Source organism: Canis lupus, chromosome 1 (assembly GCF_003254725.2).
Source record: "Canis lupus dingo isolate Sandy chromosome 1, ASM325472v2, whole genome shotgun sequence".
Taxonomy (NCBI): domain Eukaryota; kingdom Metazoa; phylum Chordata; class Mammalia; order Carnivora; family Canidae; genus Canis; species Canis lupus.
This window is the reverse complement of record NC_064243.1, coordinates 97089443-97108945: the sequence shown is the minus strand read 5'-3', so window position 1 is coordinate 97108945 and position 19503 is coordinate 97089443. Positions and strand designations below refer to the sequence as shown.

Sequence of the window (19503 nt, the reverse complement as noted above, 5' to 3'; positions counted from 1 at the left end):
TTCAGAAATGATCCTCAGGTGGTGATAGCAGGTGTCTTTTGTATTATTTCCAATGTTAAAGAGGATGTTTCAAAAGTTTCTCCATTAAGTATGTGTTTGCTGTAGGATTTTGTATGTAGCTTCTAAAAATAAGAAAGTTGTCCTCTGTGTTGGTAATTCTCATTATAGATCAGGGTTCAACTGTATCAGATGATTTTTCTGCATGTATTAACATGGCATTTCCTTTTCCTTTTGTCCGTCGTGTGTGAATTACATTGTTAGATTGTCTAACTGCCATTACACTCATTGCTGTTTTGTTTTTGAGACAAATTCCCCTTGATGCAGTTTTTAAAATAATGTGAGGTTCACTCAGCTAAATTCACAACCACATTTAAAAGGGAATGACTCTTATCTTGCTTTTGTTGTTCTCCGGTTACCCTTCTCTGATTCTGGTGTAAAGGTTAGGGGAGCCTTGTACAATGAGTTAGACTGTTTTCTCCTTGTCTAGTGTCTGGGCCAACTTGCTCAAAGATCCATCCCACCCAGGTTTTCAAGTTAGTGTATGGTTCAGAACTGTGTCTTGTTAATGAGAGAGCTCAGCATTCTTCCAGTGCGAGGGAGGCTGGAAGGCTAAAAGCATTTCATGGAGTTAATTGCAGCTGTGATGCTGTACATAGCTTAGTTTTTCTTGATTAGATTTGCTGATGTGAGACTTGAATCTAGAACATGACTATCATTGTATAGGAAACTATCCCCACCCTCAAATTAGTGACTGGGAACAGTGATTTATTTTTTCTCATGATTCTGAGGGTTGGTTGGGCAATTCCCTTCTTCATTTTCATTCATCTCACTCAGATTCTGCATTCAGCGCCTCTGGCACATATTTGGCAGTTGGATGGGGCTGGCTGGCTGGTTGAATGGTTGGATGGATAGTTGGGTGGATAGCTGGATTGATGGATGCTGATTGGCTGGGTGGATAGCTGAATGGCTGGGTGGTTGGCTGGATGGTTGGGTGGATGGCTGAATGTTTAGATGGCTGGGTGGATGGTTGGATGGTTGGACGGATGGCTAGGTAGATGGCTGGGCCACCTTGTTGTCTCCCTGGCCTGTTGATACTAGGATCCAGGGCAGCATTACAAGAGGGAGAAAGCAAAAACAGCAATGCCTCTTAAGAACTAGGCTGAGAAGTCCTGTAATGTCCCTTCCACTATATTTTGCTTGTGAAAGCAAGTCACCAGACCAGACCAAAGGTGGAGAAGAGGACTCCAACCTGTCGACAGGAATGTAGAGTCACACTGTGAACGAAGGGCATGTGTGCTGAGATGGGAGGTGTTTCTGTCTATAAGTTAAGCTTTACGATGTGGTGTTAAAACATTTAATTTTGCTACTGCAGATGGTAGCAGGACCAAGTGATTGTAGCAGACTGCTCTGGTGATGGGTTCTTAATCTCCTTCAATCTCCTAAATTTACCAATAGCTGCAAGGATAAGTACCTTGGCGTGTACTCACTTCCCTCTGGTCCTGCCTATCCCAGTTGCGTTGGCTGCTGAATTGTTAATAAGTGTTGTTATAAATCCTCAATCAATGTATTAAGTTACTTGTTTTGCTATATTTCCAGTATATCGTGAATTTCATCCAGGATTTATTTCTAGTCCTTCATCCAACACTCTGTGCGCAGCAACCCGTTTTCTCCCTGAATTCAGTGCCGGCCATGGTCCATGCATCATTTCTTTGCAGGTGCCATCTGGCTTCTCCCTGGAAGCTCCCAGAACTTTACTCTGTCTTTGGTGTTCGTGAATTGCGCTAGACCCAATGTGGTTATATTTTCTTATCTCCATTACTCAGCTCTCTACAAGCCCTTCCAACCTGAAGTCTTTTTTTCTTAACACTGGGCGGATACCCAGACATTATTTGTAGTAGCATTTCTTCCTCTCCTCTGTTTATTGTTTCTCTCCCTTTGGGACTCCTCGTCACAACAGTTGTCATTCCTTCTAGTCTTCATGCCTCTTTCCTTCCTGTCTTCCCTCTCTTTGTCCCTTCCTGGTGTTTCCCGGGACTCACTGATCTGTTCCTCATCCACAGTATTTCCATTTATTGAATTTTTGGTTTGACTCATCCTGACAACTGCAGCTGCCAATACCTTTTCATCTCTTTTATGGCATTTACAACTTACATTCAGAATTCAAAAAAAGACTGAACGTATGTACAAAATAAAAAAGTTTAAAGCCTTTGATGAAATACAGTATTTATAATAAACATTTAGCAAGCCAGGAGGGAAGGGGTGTGGCCTCACAATGGCGAAGGGCGCTAGGACAGCAGAGCTGCAGCCAGCGCTGTGCTGGGCCTGCTGCCACTTCCCGAAGGCAGCTTGCCTGTTTCCTGCCACCTTATCTTAATTTCTACAAGCCCCTGCCACAGTCTTAATTATCACAGTTCCTTCATAAATCATGGTTCCCGAGTAGATGACACAAAAACTCTCTAAGGGCCTGGTATATAGGGGGAGCCATTTGAGGTTTCTAAGTCAGCAGGACTGTACCTAAACTTTGTTTAAACGCAAAGCATGATTTATGGCTCGTCAAGCGTGCGTTGTCCATCTGCTTTGCCCATGAGGAGCCTGAAGGAAAACATTTTGTCCTTAAGAAATTGATCCATGCTCTTACTCCCTACTTTCCATGACATTAAAACCCCTGGTTCCCGCCTCCGTGATCACCAATAGTCTTCTTGAACTTTTACAGGAATGTACTTCTGATATGTTGATTTATGGCTCTTTTATGTAAAAAAAAAAAAAAAAAAAAAAAAAAAGGGATATAGCCCTTTAAAAACCGATCATTCTCCGGAGCACTTTGGTCCCTGTGAAGATCGTATTTCCCAGACAGCTGCCCTAATCTGGCCTCAAATAAAACTGTTTTCTTCTTTTATTAGAGGGATTTCTGGTCGGTCTGCATTGACAGAGTCCAGGGAAGTATCTGTGCTATTTTTGGCTCTTTTCTCATCAAAGGTACTTATTCCTCAAATGTGGCATTTTTATTGGAATGAGACTACATTATGATCAGTTTGGAGGGAAATTTTTTTTTTAAGATTTTATTTATTTATTCATGAGAGATAGAGAGAGAGAGAGAGAGACAGAGAGAGAGAGACACACACAGGCTGAGGGAGAAGCAGGCTCCAAGCAGGGAGCCTGATGACTCAATCCTGGGACTCCAGGATCACACCCTGGGCTGAAGGCAGGCGCTAAACCACTGAGCCACCCAGGTGTCTTTTTTTTTTTTTAGTTTGGAGGGAATTTGTATCTTAACCACGTCAAGTCCAAGCATGAACACAGTATATCTCTCCATTCATACGAGTCTTTATGTCTCTCAAAAGTTTACATTTTTGCTTATCAGGGCTTTGGGTATTTTTTTTCTTAGGTTTATCTCCAGTCTGTGATATTTGGTGCTGATATAATCATATTTCTTTTTTTGCATACGTTTTCTAGTTTTTTGAAACTGGTTTGTTAGATTGCAATTAACTTGTACGTTGATCTTATGTCTGGATATAAATATAATTCTATCAGTTGCAAAAGCCGTTTTATTTCTTCCTTTCCAATTATTATGCTTTAAATTTCTTCTTTAAGGTGATGGCTCTGAATTCCAGCACATTGTTCAATATAATTAGAGATAATAGAAAATTTTAAAGAGAATACTTCTGATGTTTCTCCAAAAGAATTACATTAAATGTTTTTTTATAGCTGTTTCAATGAAGTTAACAAAGCTTCCTTCCACTTCTATCATGAAGAGTGCTATCACCAGTGAATGGTGGGTTTACTGAGTTTGTATTTTAAAAGAATGGTGAATTTATCAATTTTTTTTCCTGCATGATGGAGAGGATCATTTTTCCTCCTTTATGCTGTTAATGTGCTGTATTACATTAACAGATTTTCTAATATTACACCATCTTTGCATTTGTAGGATGACGTGTCATCTTTTTTAAGAACACAATTGGATGCAGCTGGCCAGCACTTTATTTAGGTTGTTTAAGTGTTATCTGTGTCCGTGAAGGGGGCATTCATTTCCCTTCTCATATTGTCCATGTTTGGATCAATGTGATTCTTGCCTAATAGAATGAACTCTTCTGCTCTTGGTAGACGTCTTCTGCAAAGCCTTTTGGGTCTAGTGTTTTCTTTAGGAGACTTTAATTAGCCTTCGATTTAATACATATAGGAACTTTCAGGCTTTTTTTTTTTTTGGCTTCCTGAGCCCATACAGGAAGACAGTAAAGGGGAAGCAGAAGAAACAACAAGAGACCAGGCAGGTAACATAATAAAACAGCAGACTCAAAGCCAAGCATCAACAGTTACATTACATGTAAAAGGCCTTAAGTACCAATTAAAAGATAAAGACGGGAAAATAGATAAAAATAGTTTCTTGTGTTGAGCTGGCTGAGAGATAGGGGCACCCAAAATGGCAGACATCTCAAAATGGGTCAAAATGGCTGGTCAAAGCAGCCATGACCACCACATCATCTCCAGCAAATCGAAGCCTAGACGGGAAACCGAAACTTTCCAGCCAGGACTTTCCAGCCAGGGACCACCCCCATCGTCTGTACTATCCCCACCCCCAGCCATCACCTAGGGACTCGGTGACCCCACCCAGACCCGGACCCTGAACCAAGAAGGCTTAAAAACCCCCACACTCCCCAACCCTGGTGTGACTTCTCTGACTCAGGCCACCTCTCCGAGTCTTGGAACCTCGCCCAGGAGCGCTCCCCATTAAAAGCACTCTCGAACATACTGCCAGGCTCTGCTGTTTTTTTTTTTTTTTTTTTTATTTCTCTGCCGTTCATTTTGGAAAAAAACTAATATCTTGTAGATGGTATTTACGAGAAATTCATGTCAAATATAAAGATTGAGGTGAGTTAAAGGCAGAAGGATGGAAAAAGCTGTAGGATATAAACCCTGATGAAAAGAAAGCTGAAGTGGCTATGTTTGCATCAGACATTGCAGACTTCAGAGCAGAGACGAGAATTAACCAAGATGAGGAGAGACATTACATAACAAAATGGTCCACTTGCCAAGAAGACAGCCTTCCTAAGTGCACCAAATTAACAGAGCTGCAAAATCGGTGAAGCAAAAAATTGGCAGAACCACGAGGAGACTATCAGTCTGAGGACTGAGCCCTATGGAGTTCCCACATGGACAAGAACCAACAGGCATTAGGAGGGGCCAGTATAGGTGGAAGGACAGTCTCACACATCCTTTCAGCAAAACTCTGATGGCCTCAACAAGATCCCTGAAATGATCCTTCCTGTTAATAGGGTCCCAGGAAAAGAGTGAAAAAAAAAAAGAAAAAGCAAGCTGTAGAATATTTTATAAAATAAGGATGTACACATGAACCCCTAGCTCTGGAAGGGACACGTCTGTACTAAGCACACAGCAAAGTCCATGTGGGTGATGCACCATGGCCAGTACATCTGTATGGGATTGTTGAGAAAGGAATGAGCAGGCATTTTATTTCTTTTGATAAGTATGTGTTTATTTCTGCAATTTTCAGACACGAGTTGAATAAAACACTAAAAAGAGTGATAGGAGTTTGGTGGGAATTAAACTTTTCAATCAAGAATTACATACAGAAGTATGTGAACACTGACCAGCTTGGGTGCGGTCATTGAAAATGGCCTATACCACCTGAATCTTCCTCATGCACGATTAGTGGAACATCAAGAGGATGGTGGGGAGTTCAAACTTGAGCTTTGTGGTGTGTGCGTTCATTGTGAATTAGTTCCTAAGCTTGTACCCATATCAGAACAAAAAGAGACTTGTATTTTTTTTAAGATTTTATTTTATTCACGAGAGACAGAGGGAGGCAGAGACACAGGCAGAGGGAGAAGCAGGCTCCTTGTGGGGAGCCCGATGTGGGACTCAATCCCAGGACCCTGGGATCATGACCAGAGCCAAATGCAGATGCTCAACCGCTGAGCCACCCAGGTGTCCCAAGTCTTGTATTTTAAATCACACACTTCGTCGTACTTCTTACACATGGAATGGCTGTCTAAAATCTCTTCCATTGACACAGTGAATAGATGCTTTTCATACAATATGCACATTCAGAATTTCAACTTGTTTGGAGCAGACACTGTCGGTCAAGGAGGGCTTTGCAGCTCCACTGCTTTTATCCACCTTGCCTTCTTCATGCGATAATGTGGAGGCTCAGAAGGGACAATGAAGAAATGCTTATGCCACATTGTAGTGCCTCCCAGGCAGGCACTGTCATCACTGGAGCAGCAGAATCAGTGCCGTCCCCAGGGAGGAAGCCTCTCCAAGCACGCTGCTGGGCTCCGTGACTGGATGTGGACCACACGGGGCTACTTTTACCATTAGCCTGTCAGTGGGCTGCTGCCAGGATAGGGCGCCTGCCCTCATCCTATCAAGTGCCATGTCTTTCTCACTGAGCCCCTCTGCCACATCTCGCCTGACCGGCCCCACACTCATCAAAATGACCACATTTAATAGGAAGAAGTCTGGAATCCCTTCCTAGTCTGGCCCAATTTACCACTCGTTTCCAGCTGCTGGGTCGTGTTTTGCTTGCTTTTTACACATCACAACAGACTCAGTGCCTTAAAACAACACAAATTTATTATCTGACAGTTCTAGAGGTCAGAAGTAACTTGGTCACATCTGCCAAGTCCAGGCAACACATCTCCAGGTTCCAGGGATCAGGACATGGACATCTCTGGGGGCTGTTTTGAGGTCTGTGACATCCATCCTCCCGGATTCACTTCCCACAACGCTCCTTCCCGTGTCCTGTGCACTCTGTCCCCGGCATATGCCATACTGTTAAGATAAGCGACAGCACACAGTAGCAGTTAAGGGGCCTAACTGCGGACTCAGACTGTTGGGGCTCGAGTCTGCAGCCCGCCACTTGCTAAATGGATCTGGACAAATAGCTGTTGCTGTGGTTTTAACCTAGATTACAAGGAAAAGTAAATTAGACCACAAGGAGCCAGTATTCCACAGACGCCGATGGCCTGGTGTTTTGGATGAATCCCTATTATAAAGGGTGGTGTGTGCGTGGGTGGGGAGGGCATCGCTTAAAAGAGTAAAAGAGACAATAACCGAACCGGACGCGTAGGCCCACGTTTGGATGTGGGTTCACCAGCCGCCGCGAGGCCCTGCGAGGCCGGGTGACCTGAACGCAGGCGCGAGCGGGGGGCCGCGAGGGGCTGAGGGCTGAGGCGCAAGCGCGGCTCGGCGCTGAGCACTTTTAAAGTTCTTCTGGAGACGCACTCCGTGAACGCGGAGGCCTGCACAAGCGCCCTTTCAAAGCGGGAGGACCCCGTATCCGGGATCTCTTCGGACGTGGGGTGCGCAGGAGGAAGCGAGACGGCCACAGCGGGAGCTGCGGAAGCCGGTGACCGGCACCGGGAGCTGACGCTACCCGACTCGTCCGCCTGAAGCTTTCAACACCGCTCCGCAGAACACATCCCGGAAGCTCTTCTTTCCCGGGCTCTGCCACAAAGCCCGTGGTGCCCCTCCCCACCTCCCGGAACAATCGCCCACATCTTCGCCCTCGGCACATCCTGCCCTGGACCTGGACCTGGACCTGGACCTGGACCGGGCGGGGGCGGGGGCGGGGGCGGCAGGCTCCGAGCCCGGGCGGCGCGGGGAGCCGGTCCCGCCCCCCGGCAGCAGGTAGGTGGCCCGCCCCGAGGCACCTGTGCCTGCGGGGACCCCCCTCCCCCGCCCCGCCCCGCCCTAAAAGCCCCCAGTTCCTGCACGTGGCTCCCGCCCGCCGCCTGCGGGGCGCCTCGGACCCGCACCCACGGGCCGCCCGCTCCGCTCGACTTGGCTCCCGACCGCGCCGCCCAAGGTCTTCCTTCCCACGCCCGCCCACCTGCCGCGGCCGCCGCTACCTCCCGCACCCCGAGGCCAGGCCCCGCGGCGGAAAGCACCCCCTCCCCCCCCTCGACACCGAGACTGCGCCTGCGCGGAGACGGCCGCACGTCGTGCAGCCCCGCCCGCACCTCGCCAAACCCCGCGATACTTCACCTTTCCCTCAGGTCCGCCCTCCCCAACGGCCTGGCTGACCTGGAACGTTCTAAACCCCTGCGCACGCGCTCTGAGGCCCTTAACGTCCGGGCTCCGCCCTCCCCTGGCCACGCCCCTTCCCGTCTGGGAGCTTCCCGTCGCCACGCCTTGCCAATCATCCACTTCTTCCCCAGGGCGACCCCGCAACAGGTCTCTGATTGGCTGGTCGGGGGAGACAACGCCGAGGAGGGTCGGTGACGATAGGCTGGGAGCCGGTTCCGCCTACTGGCAGTTTGCGTGGAAGGTGATTGGCTGGCGCCTCCGTCCAATCAGCGGTGGGCTGTCGGATTCAAACCGGGATCGTTGGGCCTGCGGTCGGTTGGTCGCAGTCGAGTCGTTGCTTCGGCCTGACGCGGACGTGTGGCCCGCTGCGCCCGCTCTTCGCGCCCCGTCGCTCCCGCCGCCCGCACGATGGCCCACAAGCAGATCTACTACTCGGACAAGTACTTCGACGAGCACTACGAGTACCGGTGAGCACTACGAGTACCGGCCTCGGCCGCGAGGCTGGGCGGAACCGGAACCGGGGTCGCCGTCGGGGTCGCAGCGCGCCGGCGGGGGTTCGGGTCGGGCCCGAGGGCGGCGGGCGGCGGGGCACCAGGGCCCCGGGGCGTGCGGACCGGCGTCCCCGCGTCCCCCGCCCTTTGTTCGCGGTGGCCGGGCGGGGCCGGGGCTGTGGGGCCCGCTCCCTCCCTCTCCGCTGCGCCCTGGGGGGCTGCCGCGGCGTCGGAGCGCGGCCCGGCGGCTGGGGGTAGGCGCGGCTGGACCCGGCGCCGGCCCCTGGGGGGGAGACGGGCGGGGCGGGGTGGGACTGGGTGGGGCGGGGCGGGGCCGGGGGAGGCGGGGGGCACGCTGCGGGCGGGGGCGGGGGCGGGGCCGTGCCGTGGAGCCCCGGGCCAGGCTGCGCGGAGGGTCCGGGCGGAGAGCGGCCCCTCGGGGAGTGTTCCCGGAAGCGTGGCATGACCCGGGCCGGATTTCCGGTCTCCGAGACCGGGTCCCCGCGCGGGGTCTCGGGACAGGAGCGTCGGCCTGAGGCCCGCGGCCCTCGGGGGAGCGTGTGTCCTGAGTTGCCCCGGGCGCGCCCGTCACGTGGACACCGTCCCCGGCGTAGTTGGGGAGCGGCGGCCCCGCGGAGGGAACAGGGGGGCTGAGGGTGTGCTGCCGGCGGACAGCGACGTGGAAGGCAGAAATGAGGCCGTTCACGGGGCATCTCAAGGAAACGTGCACAACACGTAACCACCAGTCAGGCTTTGCGTCAGAGGATGACGTCAGTAATTAGTGTTGGGGGGTCGGGTGTTACGTATAGGTTTTCAACTGTTTGAGGGGTCAGGGCCCCCAACCCCGTGGTGGTCAAGGGTCAACTGTAGTTCACTGGAATTGGTAGAAATAGCATAATTCGATTTGGAGGTCTCAGGGCAGATTTAAAAACATGGTGGTAGTTCCAAGGCTCACTGCTTCTGTGAATAATACGTACGGGTATGTAGTTCACTCGTCACCGAGAATGTAAGCTGATGACCGTCTCAGTGTTTATGTGTAAGGAGTTCAGTTTTCTGACAGAAAATGTGACTGACCAGATTCCCCTTCTCTCCCCCCCCCCCCCCCCCCCCCCCCAGCCAACTGACCCACAGCTAGATATTTCATACTGGTCAAAAATTTTGGTTAGTGTCGAGAACTCCATAACTTCATATTGCCACTGGGAATAGTAAAACTGGGTTTGGGAATTGTGATTGATAAAGGCCTTTTTACTGCAATTAAGAGGGATGCAGACTTGTCTTTCAGAATTTACGAAGTTATAGTTGTACACGTACAATGTATACGTACATTGAAAAGAACATCTTTTCCTTAAAATAACAAAGTTTTGGACATAAGTCGTTTGGATAGAAGTCAGTAACTTCTGAAAAAAGTCTTTGGGGATGCCTGGATGGCTCAGCGGTTTTGCCCCCCGCCTTCCGCCCAGGGCGTGATCCTGGAGTCCCAGGATCCAGTCCTACAGCCCGCTCCCGACAGGGAGCCTGCTTCTCCCTCTGTGTCTCTGCCTCTCTGTGTCTCATGAATAAATAAAAATTAAGTCTTTGAGGTGGTTAGGTACACCTATATTTGTGGGACTTGAGTTTTTTACTTTGTATCTGAACAAAGCAACTTGTACAGTATACAGGACTCGTATCTACTATAAATCTATAATGTTGAGTAGTGGGACACCCAAATTAACAAATTAGATATTTTGGGGGCACCTGGGTGCCTCAGTTATGTGTCTGCCTTGGGTTCTGGTCATGATCTCGGGGTCCTGGGATCAAGCCCTGCATGGGACTCTGCTGCTCTCTCCCTCAGTCCCCTCACCCTGCTTGTGTTTGTTCTCTTGCTGTCTCTCAAATAAGATTTTTTTTTTCCAAATAAGATCTTTAGAAATCTTTTTCTTTTATATAAAAGGCAGCATGGGGTTTAGTTTTACAACCAGGAACCATCCTCAACTTAAGCTTCTGTGGATTTAGCTGGGTTCTCTAGCTCCCTGATGCCATTAGTCTGATTCATAACCAACAGGAAAGAACAAGGAAAAGAGTTAGGCATGTTCTCTTTTGAGGACAGTTTCTATAAGTTGGTGTATTTTCCGCTTACTTATTGGCCAGGATTTAAGTCAGAAGAGGTAGCTGTGGCGGGAGGCTGGGGTGTTTTAGATAACCACTTAGTTTTTGGAGATTCTATCCCTGAAGTCTTGTAGAGAAGAAAAGGTGAATCCGAACAAAATGCCTTCTGTATTTGAACTGTATATTCTTTTCTCCCTAATTTTGAACATTTGGCTTTCAAAACTCAGAATTAAAGGTGATAGTCCTCAAGATTGATACCAATAGTAATGTAAAAAGAGTTGCTTTAAAGATGTTTATTTTGAACGCAGATACTAAGTATCCTGAAAATGCATTTATAAAGTAATAATTGTAGGAAAGGTGGATACTAATACTTGGCTCTATCTCTTAACAGGCATGTCATGTTACCCAGAGAACTTTCCAAACAAGTACCGAAAACCCATCTGATGTCTGAAGAGGAGTGGAGGAGACTTGGTGTCCAACAGAGTCTAGGCTGGGTTCATTACATGATTCATGAGCCAGGTAAGGGTGGCCATTTAGGAAAGCATCAACTGAAATAAAATAGTAGTGGTTTTGGCTGTTGGAGGTTAATAATACTGACATTTAGTGGTATTCCCAAAGTAACTCTGGTAAGTGTGAGCGTTCTTTAAATGGCTGATTCCTTTCTTCCTAGGAAAAATTCCAATTTTGTAGTGAATACCAGGAATGAAAGTAATACATTATTCTCTTGCAGAAAGATGAGTTAAAAAAAGGGTAATTCTGTTTTAAAATGTGTCATTATAAATAGTATCTTATTTTGCCGTAATTATTGTCCCCTCTTTGAAAACTAAGAACTTATTTTAAGACCCTTTAAATGTCATTAAGTTCTATGCATAGAAATTAATGCAATTTGAAGTGATTTATTTTTTCCTTTAGCATTCTATTTAAAGGATAATTGGGTTCTACCACGTTAAGCTGGAATAACGTAAAATAGTAAACCGTGCTATGTGTGTTATGCATTAGTGTATTATTTTGTGGATTTCACCAGGGTTTCCCAGATATGAAATGGTCAACTAAAACTCGTGGGGTTAAATTCTTTTTCTTTCCTTTTTTTTTTTTTTTTTTTTGCATAATGAATAAAATCTAATGATTTATAGTGCTTTGAGCAAATTTCGAGGGCATGCTATAGAAACTGAATCAGGGGATTAGAGTGATCTTGTTTTCTGCTCTTGTTAAAGTGGCAGTAGCCTCAGAAACGAACTTAAAATTTTTTTGGGACTGGGGGCATTTAATCCTATTAGGTCAAAAGCTCTTTGTCCAGCTAGTACCAGAGCACACGAGGAACTTGGCTGTAGAATCTGGGACTCCGACCTACTGAAATAATCTTTGGGGATGGGCCCTTGGGATCTGTACTTTATACAGGGTGGTGGTTTTTGAATTTGATTAGGTGTCTTTTCTACACAAAAGTGATAGTCTCTTTTCCCTTTTTGCTGGAATTGAGATTCTAAAGGTAGAAACCATTCTCCCCACTTTTCTCTACTTGGGATCTCTTTTAGATAAAACTAAAACATTGGGGAATGTTATCAGGTGGTTTTGTTTATAGTTGACAGTGACTTTTGAAGTAAAATTTGTTATTTTGATAACAGTTGATCTATTTTATTTGGATCAAATGGGGATTTTGAGTTTTTGGTTGAATTAATGAAAAATGTATTAAAATTATATTAAATATTTTGTTTCCACAGAACCACATATTCTTCTCTTTAGACGACCTCTTCCAAAAGAGCAACAAAAATGAAGTCTTTCTGGGGATCGTCAAATCTTTTTCAAATTTAATGTATATGTGTATATAAGGGTAGTATTCAGTGAATACTTAAAATGTACAAATTGTTGATCCATACCTGTGCATGAGCTGTATTCTTCACAGCAACAGAGCTCAGTTAAATGCAACTGCAAGTAGGTTACTATAAGATGTTCAAGATAAATTTCTTCTAGTCAGTTTTTCTCTTAATATAAGTGCCTGTTTGACTTTGTCTGTTACTTTTGTTAAATAAAGTTTGTATGTTGCATTTATCATTGACTTTATTGGGGTATATTTTCTTAAATGTTAATTTGTGTGTAGTGAGGTGGTTAGAGGATTTCAACTCTTACAAGTTTGATCCGGAGAAAATTAAAGCAGTAAAATTAAATGAGTTTAAAATAGCTTGGCTTGGGGAGGAAACCACTTAATTCACATACGAAGTAATAGTTAATAGAGAGTAGGTTTATTTTACAGCTCTGCTGCTAGTCTAGTTCTGGAGAATTGTGCAGTTTAGTGGAAGGACTGCCCCAGGTACTGGCCGTGGGGGAAACCTCTTAGCCCCGTTTCTCTTTTACTGCATGTTCCCAGTCGGGATGTTTCCACTGAGTTGAAAAGCACCATCAAACACCAGCCCCTACACAGTTGGTGCCTGTTAAACTGTCTTCTCAGCTGCTATTTAACATTCCTGAGGTAACGCAGACACAGCCTATTTTATCCGCTGTGCTGGAGAAAACCCTGAAATTAGGTGTGCAGAAGCAGGGAGTCTGGTGCCAGTCTGGTGGTCCTCCGTAGGCTCGCTCCTGAGGAAGGGGGGGTGGGCGTCTACAGAGACACTGGTGCTGAGCTGCAGCCCAGGGCCCATCCCGAGAAGTCCCCGGGCTGGCAGACCGCAGGGGAGGGACAGCGAGGCTAACTGCTTCACCCCAGGCCTGTCGACCACCTGCTGGGACACCTGCAGAGGAGCGCACACCGGGAGGGCAACCTGCGCTGCCCGCGCTTCCTGCTCGGGAGTACCGGGCGGTCAGTGAGCCCAGGCCTCCGTGCGGGGCAGCGCTGAGGTTCCCAGTCCCCGTCCCCCTCCCCCCGCGGCCCCGCACCTGCCGGGTCCCTCCGACCCCCCTCCCGGCCGCACCCCTGTCCCCACAGCTGCAGGGGCTGGGCGCTCCGCGTTTACAGCCGAGAGCTCCTGCCGCCGGCAGTCGAGTGCACCGAGTCCTCGTGGCCTCCACGTCCGCTTCCGGTACCCCCAGCCCCGCCGGGCCCCGGGGCCGTTGCGGCCCCCTTCCAAGGTCGGGCCTCCCGCGGCCGCCGCCGCCCGGCACACTAACGGCCGGAAGCGAGGGGGCGCGGGCGGGGCGGGGCGGGGCGCGTTTCTGTGACGCACTTCCTGGCGTCCGCTCCGAAGGCGGAAAAGCGGGGAGCGGGAGCGTCGCTGGTCCGCGCCGCCAGCCGACGGGGCGGCTGCTGGCCTCCGGGGCCGGGCCTCCTCCGAGCCGCGCGCCATGGCGTCGGAGGGGCCGCGGGGGCCGGTCGGCGAGGTGAGGACGGCGCGCCGGAGTGGGGGCGGGGGCCGCGCGGGGCGTCGGGGCGGCCGCGGTTAGCGGGGGCTGGCGGCGGGCCCCGAGGGTGCGTCTCGGCTCTCGCGCGCGGAGCTCCCGCCAACGTCCGCCGCGGCGCTGGGCGCGCTGGGCGCGCTGGGCGCGCTGGGCCCGCGGGCCGGACCGCTAGGGGGAGCCCCGGCCGCCGCGGCGCTCGGCTCCCGGGCTTCGGCGCCGCTCGTCTGGGCCGCCGCGGGACAGCAGAGCACTGACGCAGCTTCGTGATCTGGGAAGCGTGATGGCCGCGGACTCCGGCCGCGCGGTCCCCGGAGACCCGGGGTGACAGCCGAGGAACCTTGCCGGCTGTCCCGGCCCCGTCACCGGTTGGGTCCTTTGCCCTTCCCACCCCCAGCCCCTCACTACACCCCTTTTTAGGAGAAAAGCATCGGAGCAGAAGCTGGCGAACGGTCTCGGCGTTATGAGGACAGACGCTCTGGGCTTTGAACCGCAGACGCTACTGGGCTTGGCATTTCGGGGACTGCTGGAACCCCCGGCTTGCTTCGGGTTGTTTGTTCATCCTTGCTGTATCTGCGAATGTACGTAGTCAAAACCTTCTCTCCCTTTTTTCCTCAGGGCATCAAGTTGTCAGCAGATGTCAAGCCGTTTGTCCCCAAATTTGCAGGGCTCAGTGTGGCCTGGGCAGAGTCTTCGGAAGCACGTGTGTTCCCCGGCTGTGCAGCCACCTACTACCCGTGTGTTCAGGAGCTGCCGGTGCCTGAGTACGTATCCCTCTCATTGTCTTGTCTTCTTCCCGGATGAACCACGCTGCACCTGACGGGATCGTGTTCCGAGTACCGCCAGAGGATGCTCCTCCCCAGAGAGGGGCCCGAGCCTGGGGCACAGCCTGTGTCCTGCACCAGACAGGAAAGGTCACCTCCTCATGCCCATGTGGTGGTTTTGGGCCAAGAAAGTGTGGAGGCTGCAATGCACTCGCTGGTAGGAAATGCAGTTTCAGGGTTCAGTTGTGCATGGGGTCTGCAGCTGTATCACACATCTGGCGGAGACGAGGCGGCTGGGGTGCAGAGAGGACACGGGGCAAGGACAAGTCCAGGGAGATCAAGGGCTAACATTGTAAAATCTTGCAGCCCTGGCTGCTCCTTTGTTGGATAGTTTCCAAAGAATTGTGCACTTTTCTTTAAAAATGTCTCCTGGAGATGGAGTCTAAAAGCTTGGGTTATAAAACTTTTCTCGAGTTAAAAGGCTTATGTTGGTTTTTCAGTTTTTCCTTCACAAGTTTCATCTTTTGGGTATTGACAAAAATGGTTTCTGTCATTAGCTGAATTTAGAAGAACATGTGTTAAAGCTCTCGTGTCATCGTACAGAGTACATGTAGATTTTTTTAAGGTATGTGTCACCTTCATGCTTATGTAAGAATCTTTGTCTTTACATCCCTTTGATGTGGGTCATACTTGTTTCTTTTTCATGTCTGCATGGTGTCGACTGAAAATAGATCATGCTTCCTATAAATTGTAGATTAGTATTCACGAGAGTGAAATTTAGAATGAGTAAGAAAATCATAAAGTTGTTTGGTGTACGTAGGTTGTATTTTTTGAAAGTGTTGAAGTTTTGCCTGTACATGGGTTGCTGGGAGTACTCGAGTTTTCCACTTTGATTTCATCCTCTGTTAGAGGAAGGTTGGCATGGGTCTCACTTGAATTGTTCTACCTTGGGTGGTTCGTTCACAAAGTAAAGTATAAAATGTAGTTCAGTCAGTGACAGGGATTCGAAGCCATCTGCTGGGTGGGATTCCAGTTACCCAAAATAAAGGTGGAAAGCATTCCTCCGGCTGAACTAATGTTCTGGCAGTAGCCTGAATTGAGACGAATCAGAAGCTTCAGGATGTGCACTGCCAAATTTAAAAATTAGGTTTCTTGACCTCTTACTCTTTTATAGCTTTGATTATTTTTTTAAAATTATTTATAACCAAGGAAAAGATTGGCTGACAATATTCCTGGCCAGCAAGAAAACAAGGAGAAAAGAGGCGTGTATGCAGAGGGGCAGGATTAGGAGGGACAGGAGCCTTGGAAAGGGATGTATTATGTAATGAGAACTGAGTATCTAGTCCTTCCTGACGGAGGCCAAGAAGTCTTTGCCTGAGCCAGGCTTCCCGGAAATGGAGATCTCCTCTAGCATTTTCCATAAGGAACATAGGTCGTCTTTGCTGCCTGTCCACTGCCAGTCCATGAGGTTGGCAGGAGGTGTGATGTTATTTTTGCGCCTGAGAAACTGGGGCTAGAAACGTGTGCTCAGTCGTTGAAGTAGGCAGTGCCCGGAGCAGAGTGAGTATCTGTAATTCTGACCTGCCCTCAGTGGATCTCCCCAGAGCTGCTGCCACCTGTGGCAAGTGTTTGCAGAACAGTTGGGCAGGTGGCAGTGTACCGTCAGCGGTAGGTGCCTCTGAGTGCAAATCCCTCAGCTGTGGGAACGAGGAGTCCTGGTTGCAGTGTGTCTCACTCAGGTCCGCTTGGTGGCTGGAGGAGCAGCTGGAGCCTGACCTGTCCTGGCCTGACAGCAGGGACTGGGGGCAACACTGTGGGGCAAATGTCAAAGATAAGGGGTTGAGGGAAGTGCTGGGGGGACAACTGCTCAGTGCAGCCGAGGAGACTAAGGGTATGGGGTAGAAGTAGGGAACTGCCGGTCGTGCCTTAAATGTGTGGGGACGCTCCCTCCCGGCTTCTCATTCAGCTTGTAGGGAGAAGAGTTCAAAGGTGAGGACTGGGTTCCAGGCACTGAAACTAGGGAATAAGATACGGGAAAGGAAGGCTCCATGGTGACCCGTGTGGATGCTAGTGGAAGAGAGGCTGAGGATGTGCAGAGCGGTGGCATCACTCCTGAGGATGGGGGTGGGAAGAGGGGCCCTTCGGGGACTCCACGTTCAGCTTGGACTGCAGTCAGTGCTGGTTCGAGGGCAGTGACCTGTCAGTTGGAGAGCCAGGCCCAGAGCTGGCAAAGGTGCAGGATGGCATGTACGTGTGTGAAGTCCTGAGCAGAGCGAGGACAGGTCTGGGTTCGGAGTCTGACTGGAGAGACTGGGAAAGTGCCGAGGAGGGCCCTCTGTGGACGAGCCATGGAAGGTGAGACAGGATTGGCAAGTCCAGGAGCTTTACAAGTGATGGGACAGAAGGGCCAGACCCGCAGATGGTGTGGGGAGGAGGCCACTGGGCTCGCAGGAAGGATGTCCTGGAGACTTGGGACTGCGGGTGGCGATGGGGCAAGGAGACAGGCCGGGGGGGGGGGGGGGTGCTGTGTGGGTACAGGGTGGGGGGGTTAGCTGCAGGAGAGGTGCTCCAAATATAAGGGGGGCTGGGTGAGATGTGGGGCATGAAAAAGGTATGCTCTGTGGTTGAGGAAAATCTGGGCCATTTGTGGCAACTGGAATTTTACAGAAAAGCTGCTTGAAGCCCCGGCAGGTGCTGTACATTGTCGCTGTGATTTACTGTGTGTCTCTGTGTGGTGGTCTCTGCATGTAATTGTGTTGTCCTTGGATGGAAGGGAAAAGTACCAACTTCTCAGAGGAAGAAGGACCAGTGATGACTTGTCCAAAGTGGACAACTAGATACTGAAAACAGCCAGGACCCGAACCGAGGGCTCTGGATTTGCAGATGCACGTTTGCGGGATGACACAGCTTCAAAACTGTGGGACCTGGCCTTCCTTTCCTCCCTTACCTCAGTTTCATTGGTCTGTTCGTTTGACCGGTTTTTGGACTTGGGATTTCATCTTTTTTACTGTGATTTGCTGTCACCTGCTTTTGCCCACCTTCTCTTGTGAAGAGCAGAGTCTCCACCTTCATCTGCACTCCCATTAGATTTTCTGAGCTTCAAATAAAATGAAATAGGGATTTGCGTTTGGGAGCAGGATGAAGCTTTGAATCTTTTTTTTTTTTTTTTTTTCTGCAAAGAGCAGCAATAGGCCACGTGTACTGAAAAAAGTATAGTAAAAGGTTTTTCTTGGTTTTTCTTTAGGAATACTTAATTACTGGAATTAGTGAAGGATCTTACTGGGTGTGAACTTATTATAAGGTGTTGTGGTTTCATAGATAGCAGTAGCAGGATGTCCAGTTAGGCCCTGCGTGGCTGTGAATGCAGGGAACATTCTGGTGTCTGGCCTGGTCTCAGGTTTGGCCTGCTCACCTGGGTGCTGTCTCCTGCAGTCCAGACCATTCCTGCCCCAGAACAGAAACTTTCTGTTGCCTTTGCTTGTACCTCCTGGCCATCCGGAAGGTGAAGTCAGCTGGGATGTCTCATCATTAGCTCTGATTTCCAGGGGACCAGCACCCTTTGGGATTCCTTTGATGCTCTGGGACGTCACAGAAACATCTGGTGCTCATTTGTGGGAATGAGAAGGGCATGTTTTGTGTCTTAGCTCCTCTGCTCAGCATTTCGCCATCTTTTGTCACAAGAGGATTGAAGCCTCTAGCTGAATACCAAATTTGCTTACAAAATCAGTGTTAAATTATATTTTGGTTTAGCCTCACAGTTTGAGCAAATGGGGTGATGGCAGCATCCACAGATGGTGGCCGTCTTGTTGGCAGGTTGCAGCTCCTAGGCCACCATTTGTGCACTGTCCCCTTCGTAGCTCTGGCCCTGCAAGGCAGAAAAGCACAGGATGTGGAGGTTGAGCTGGAGGTTGGATGGGGCAGTGGGGTCTCTGTAAGAGCCCCCTCTGCAGAGAGAATGGTCTGGATGGCCCTTTAGGCCAGGGTAGTGGTGGGAGGCTTTCCCAGACGTCTGACTGTGCATGAGAAGCTGCTGAGACGTCCCTGGGCTCTGCTCCTGCGCCCTGTGACCCAGTCTTGCCGTGGATGCTTCACCTTAGTAGTGAACACGGAGTACTGGCTCTGCGTCTTTCTGTGCAGGGCAAGAAGGAAACACTAGGAGCTTTCCTTGTGCTATTAGAGAGATTTCAGTGCTAGAACAAATGACCTCAAAAGTTTAAATTGCTTTTTACAGAATAGCTCTTTGGTTTGTGGTATGAAATTTTCCACTAAAATGTACCTTTCTTCAGGGCGCCTGGGTGGCTCAGCGGTTGAGCGTCTGCCTTCAGCCCAAGGCGTGATCCTGGAGTCATGGGATCGAGTCCCACGTTGGGCTCCCTGCAGGGAGCCTGCTTTTCCCTCTGCCTGTGTCTCTGCCTTTCTCTGTGTGTCTCTCATGAATAAATAAATAAAATCTTAAAAAAATAAAATAAAATGTACCTTTCTTCTTTAGGCAGAAGCTCTACACTGAAGATATGGCCTTTGGGGCTTCAACGTTTCCACCTCAGTATTTATCTTCTGAGCTCGCTCTTCATCCATGCAGTTACTCTCCTTACCCTATGGAGTGTGCACAGAGTGTCTGCCCAGTGCCTGGGTCCCAGTATGCTTACAGCCACCCCAGCGGTTACCGAGGTTTTCAGACCATGAAGCCACGAAACGAGCAGATGTGCCCTCTCCCACAAGACACAAAAGCTCTGTTTAAGGTTAGCACACCATGGTGCTATTGGTTACATTAGCATTTACAGTGTAAAGAGCTG

The 19503-nt window shown here is 49.4% G+C and overlaps 2 protein-coding genes and 1 long non-coding RNA gene across 11 annotated transcripts in view; 2 read left to right on the top strand and 1 right to left on the bottom strand.

Moving 5' to 3' along the window:
• Positions 1-6566: 6566 nt before the first annotated feature.
• On the bottom strand, positions 6567-8189 carry LOC112644864 (uncharacterized). The gene is made up of 2 exons (XR_003126820.3): positions 8002-8189; positions 6567-6918 (listed from the first exon to the last, which is right to left on the bottom strand). It is a non-coding gene; the product is annotated as an uncharacterized LOC112644864 (long non-coding RNA).
• Positions 8190-8240: 51 nt separating this feature from the next.
• CKS2 (CDC28 protein kinase regulatory subunit 2) lies at positions 8241-12665 on the top strand. The gene is made up of 3 exons (XM_025423593.3): positions 8241-8510; positions 11011-11138; positions 12338-12665. The coding sequence occupies exons 1-3, from the start codon at positions 8452-8454 to the stop codon at positions 12388-12390; spliced, it is 240 nt and encodes a 79-aa protein (XP_025279378.1). The 5' UTR covers positions 8241-8451; the 3' UTR covers positions 12391-12665.
• Positions 12666-13778: 1113 nt separating this feature from the next.
• The window catches only part of SECISBP2 (SECIS binding protein 2), a 47349-nt gene continuing 41624 nt past the window's right edge, over positions 13779-19503 (top strand). For 4 of the 9 annotated variants that reach the window (XM_025423590.3, XM_049093266.1, XM_025423587.3 and 1 more), the window contains exons 1-3: positions 14179-14527; positions 14614-14710; positions 19200-19449. In XM_025423590.3, coding sequence (XP_025279375.1) covers positions 14410-14527; positions 14614-14710; positions 19200-19449 — 465 coding nt within the window. In that variant the 5' untranslated portion in view covers positions 14179-14409. Of the gene's footprint in view, positions 13932-14168; positions 14528-14564; positions 14711-19199; positions 19450-19503 lie in introns of those variants that run through there. The other 5 variants (XM_025423592.3, XM_025423586.3, XM_025423591.3 and 2 more) reach the window with 4 other exon arrangements.

Bases quoted from the DNA above. Each gene is read 5' to 3' on its own strand.
- CKS2 (XM_025423593.3), top strand. From the start codon at position 8,452: ATGGCCCACAAGCAGATCTACTACTCGGACAAGTACTTCGACGAGCAC. The intron at 8,511-11,010 runs GTGAGCACTACG...ATCTCTTAACAG, and splicing joins GACGAGCACTACGAGTACCG to GCATGTCATGTTACCCAGAG. The intron at 11,139-12,337 runs GTAAGGGTGGCC...TTGTTTCCACAG, and splicing joins TTACATGATTCATGAGCCAG to AACCACATATTCTTCTCTTT.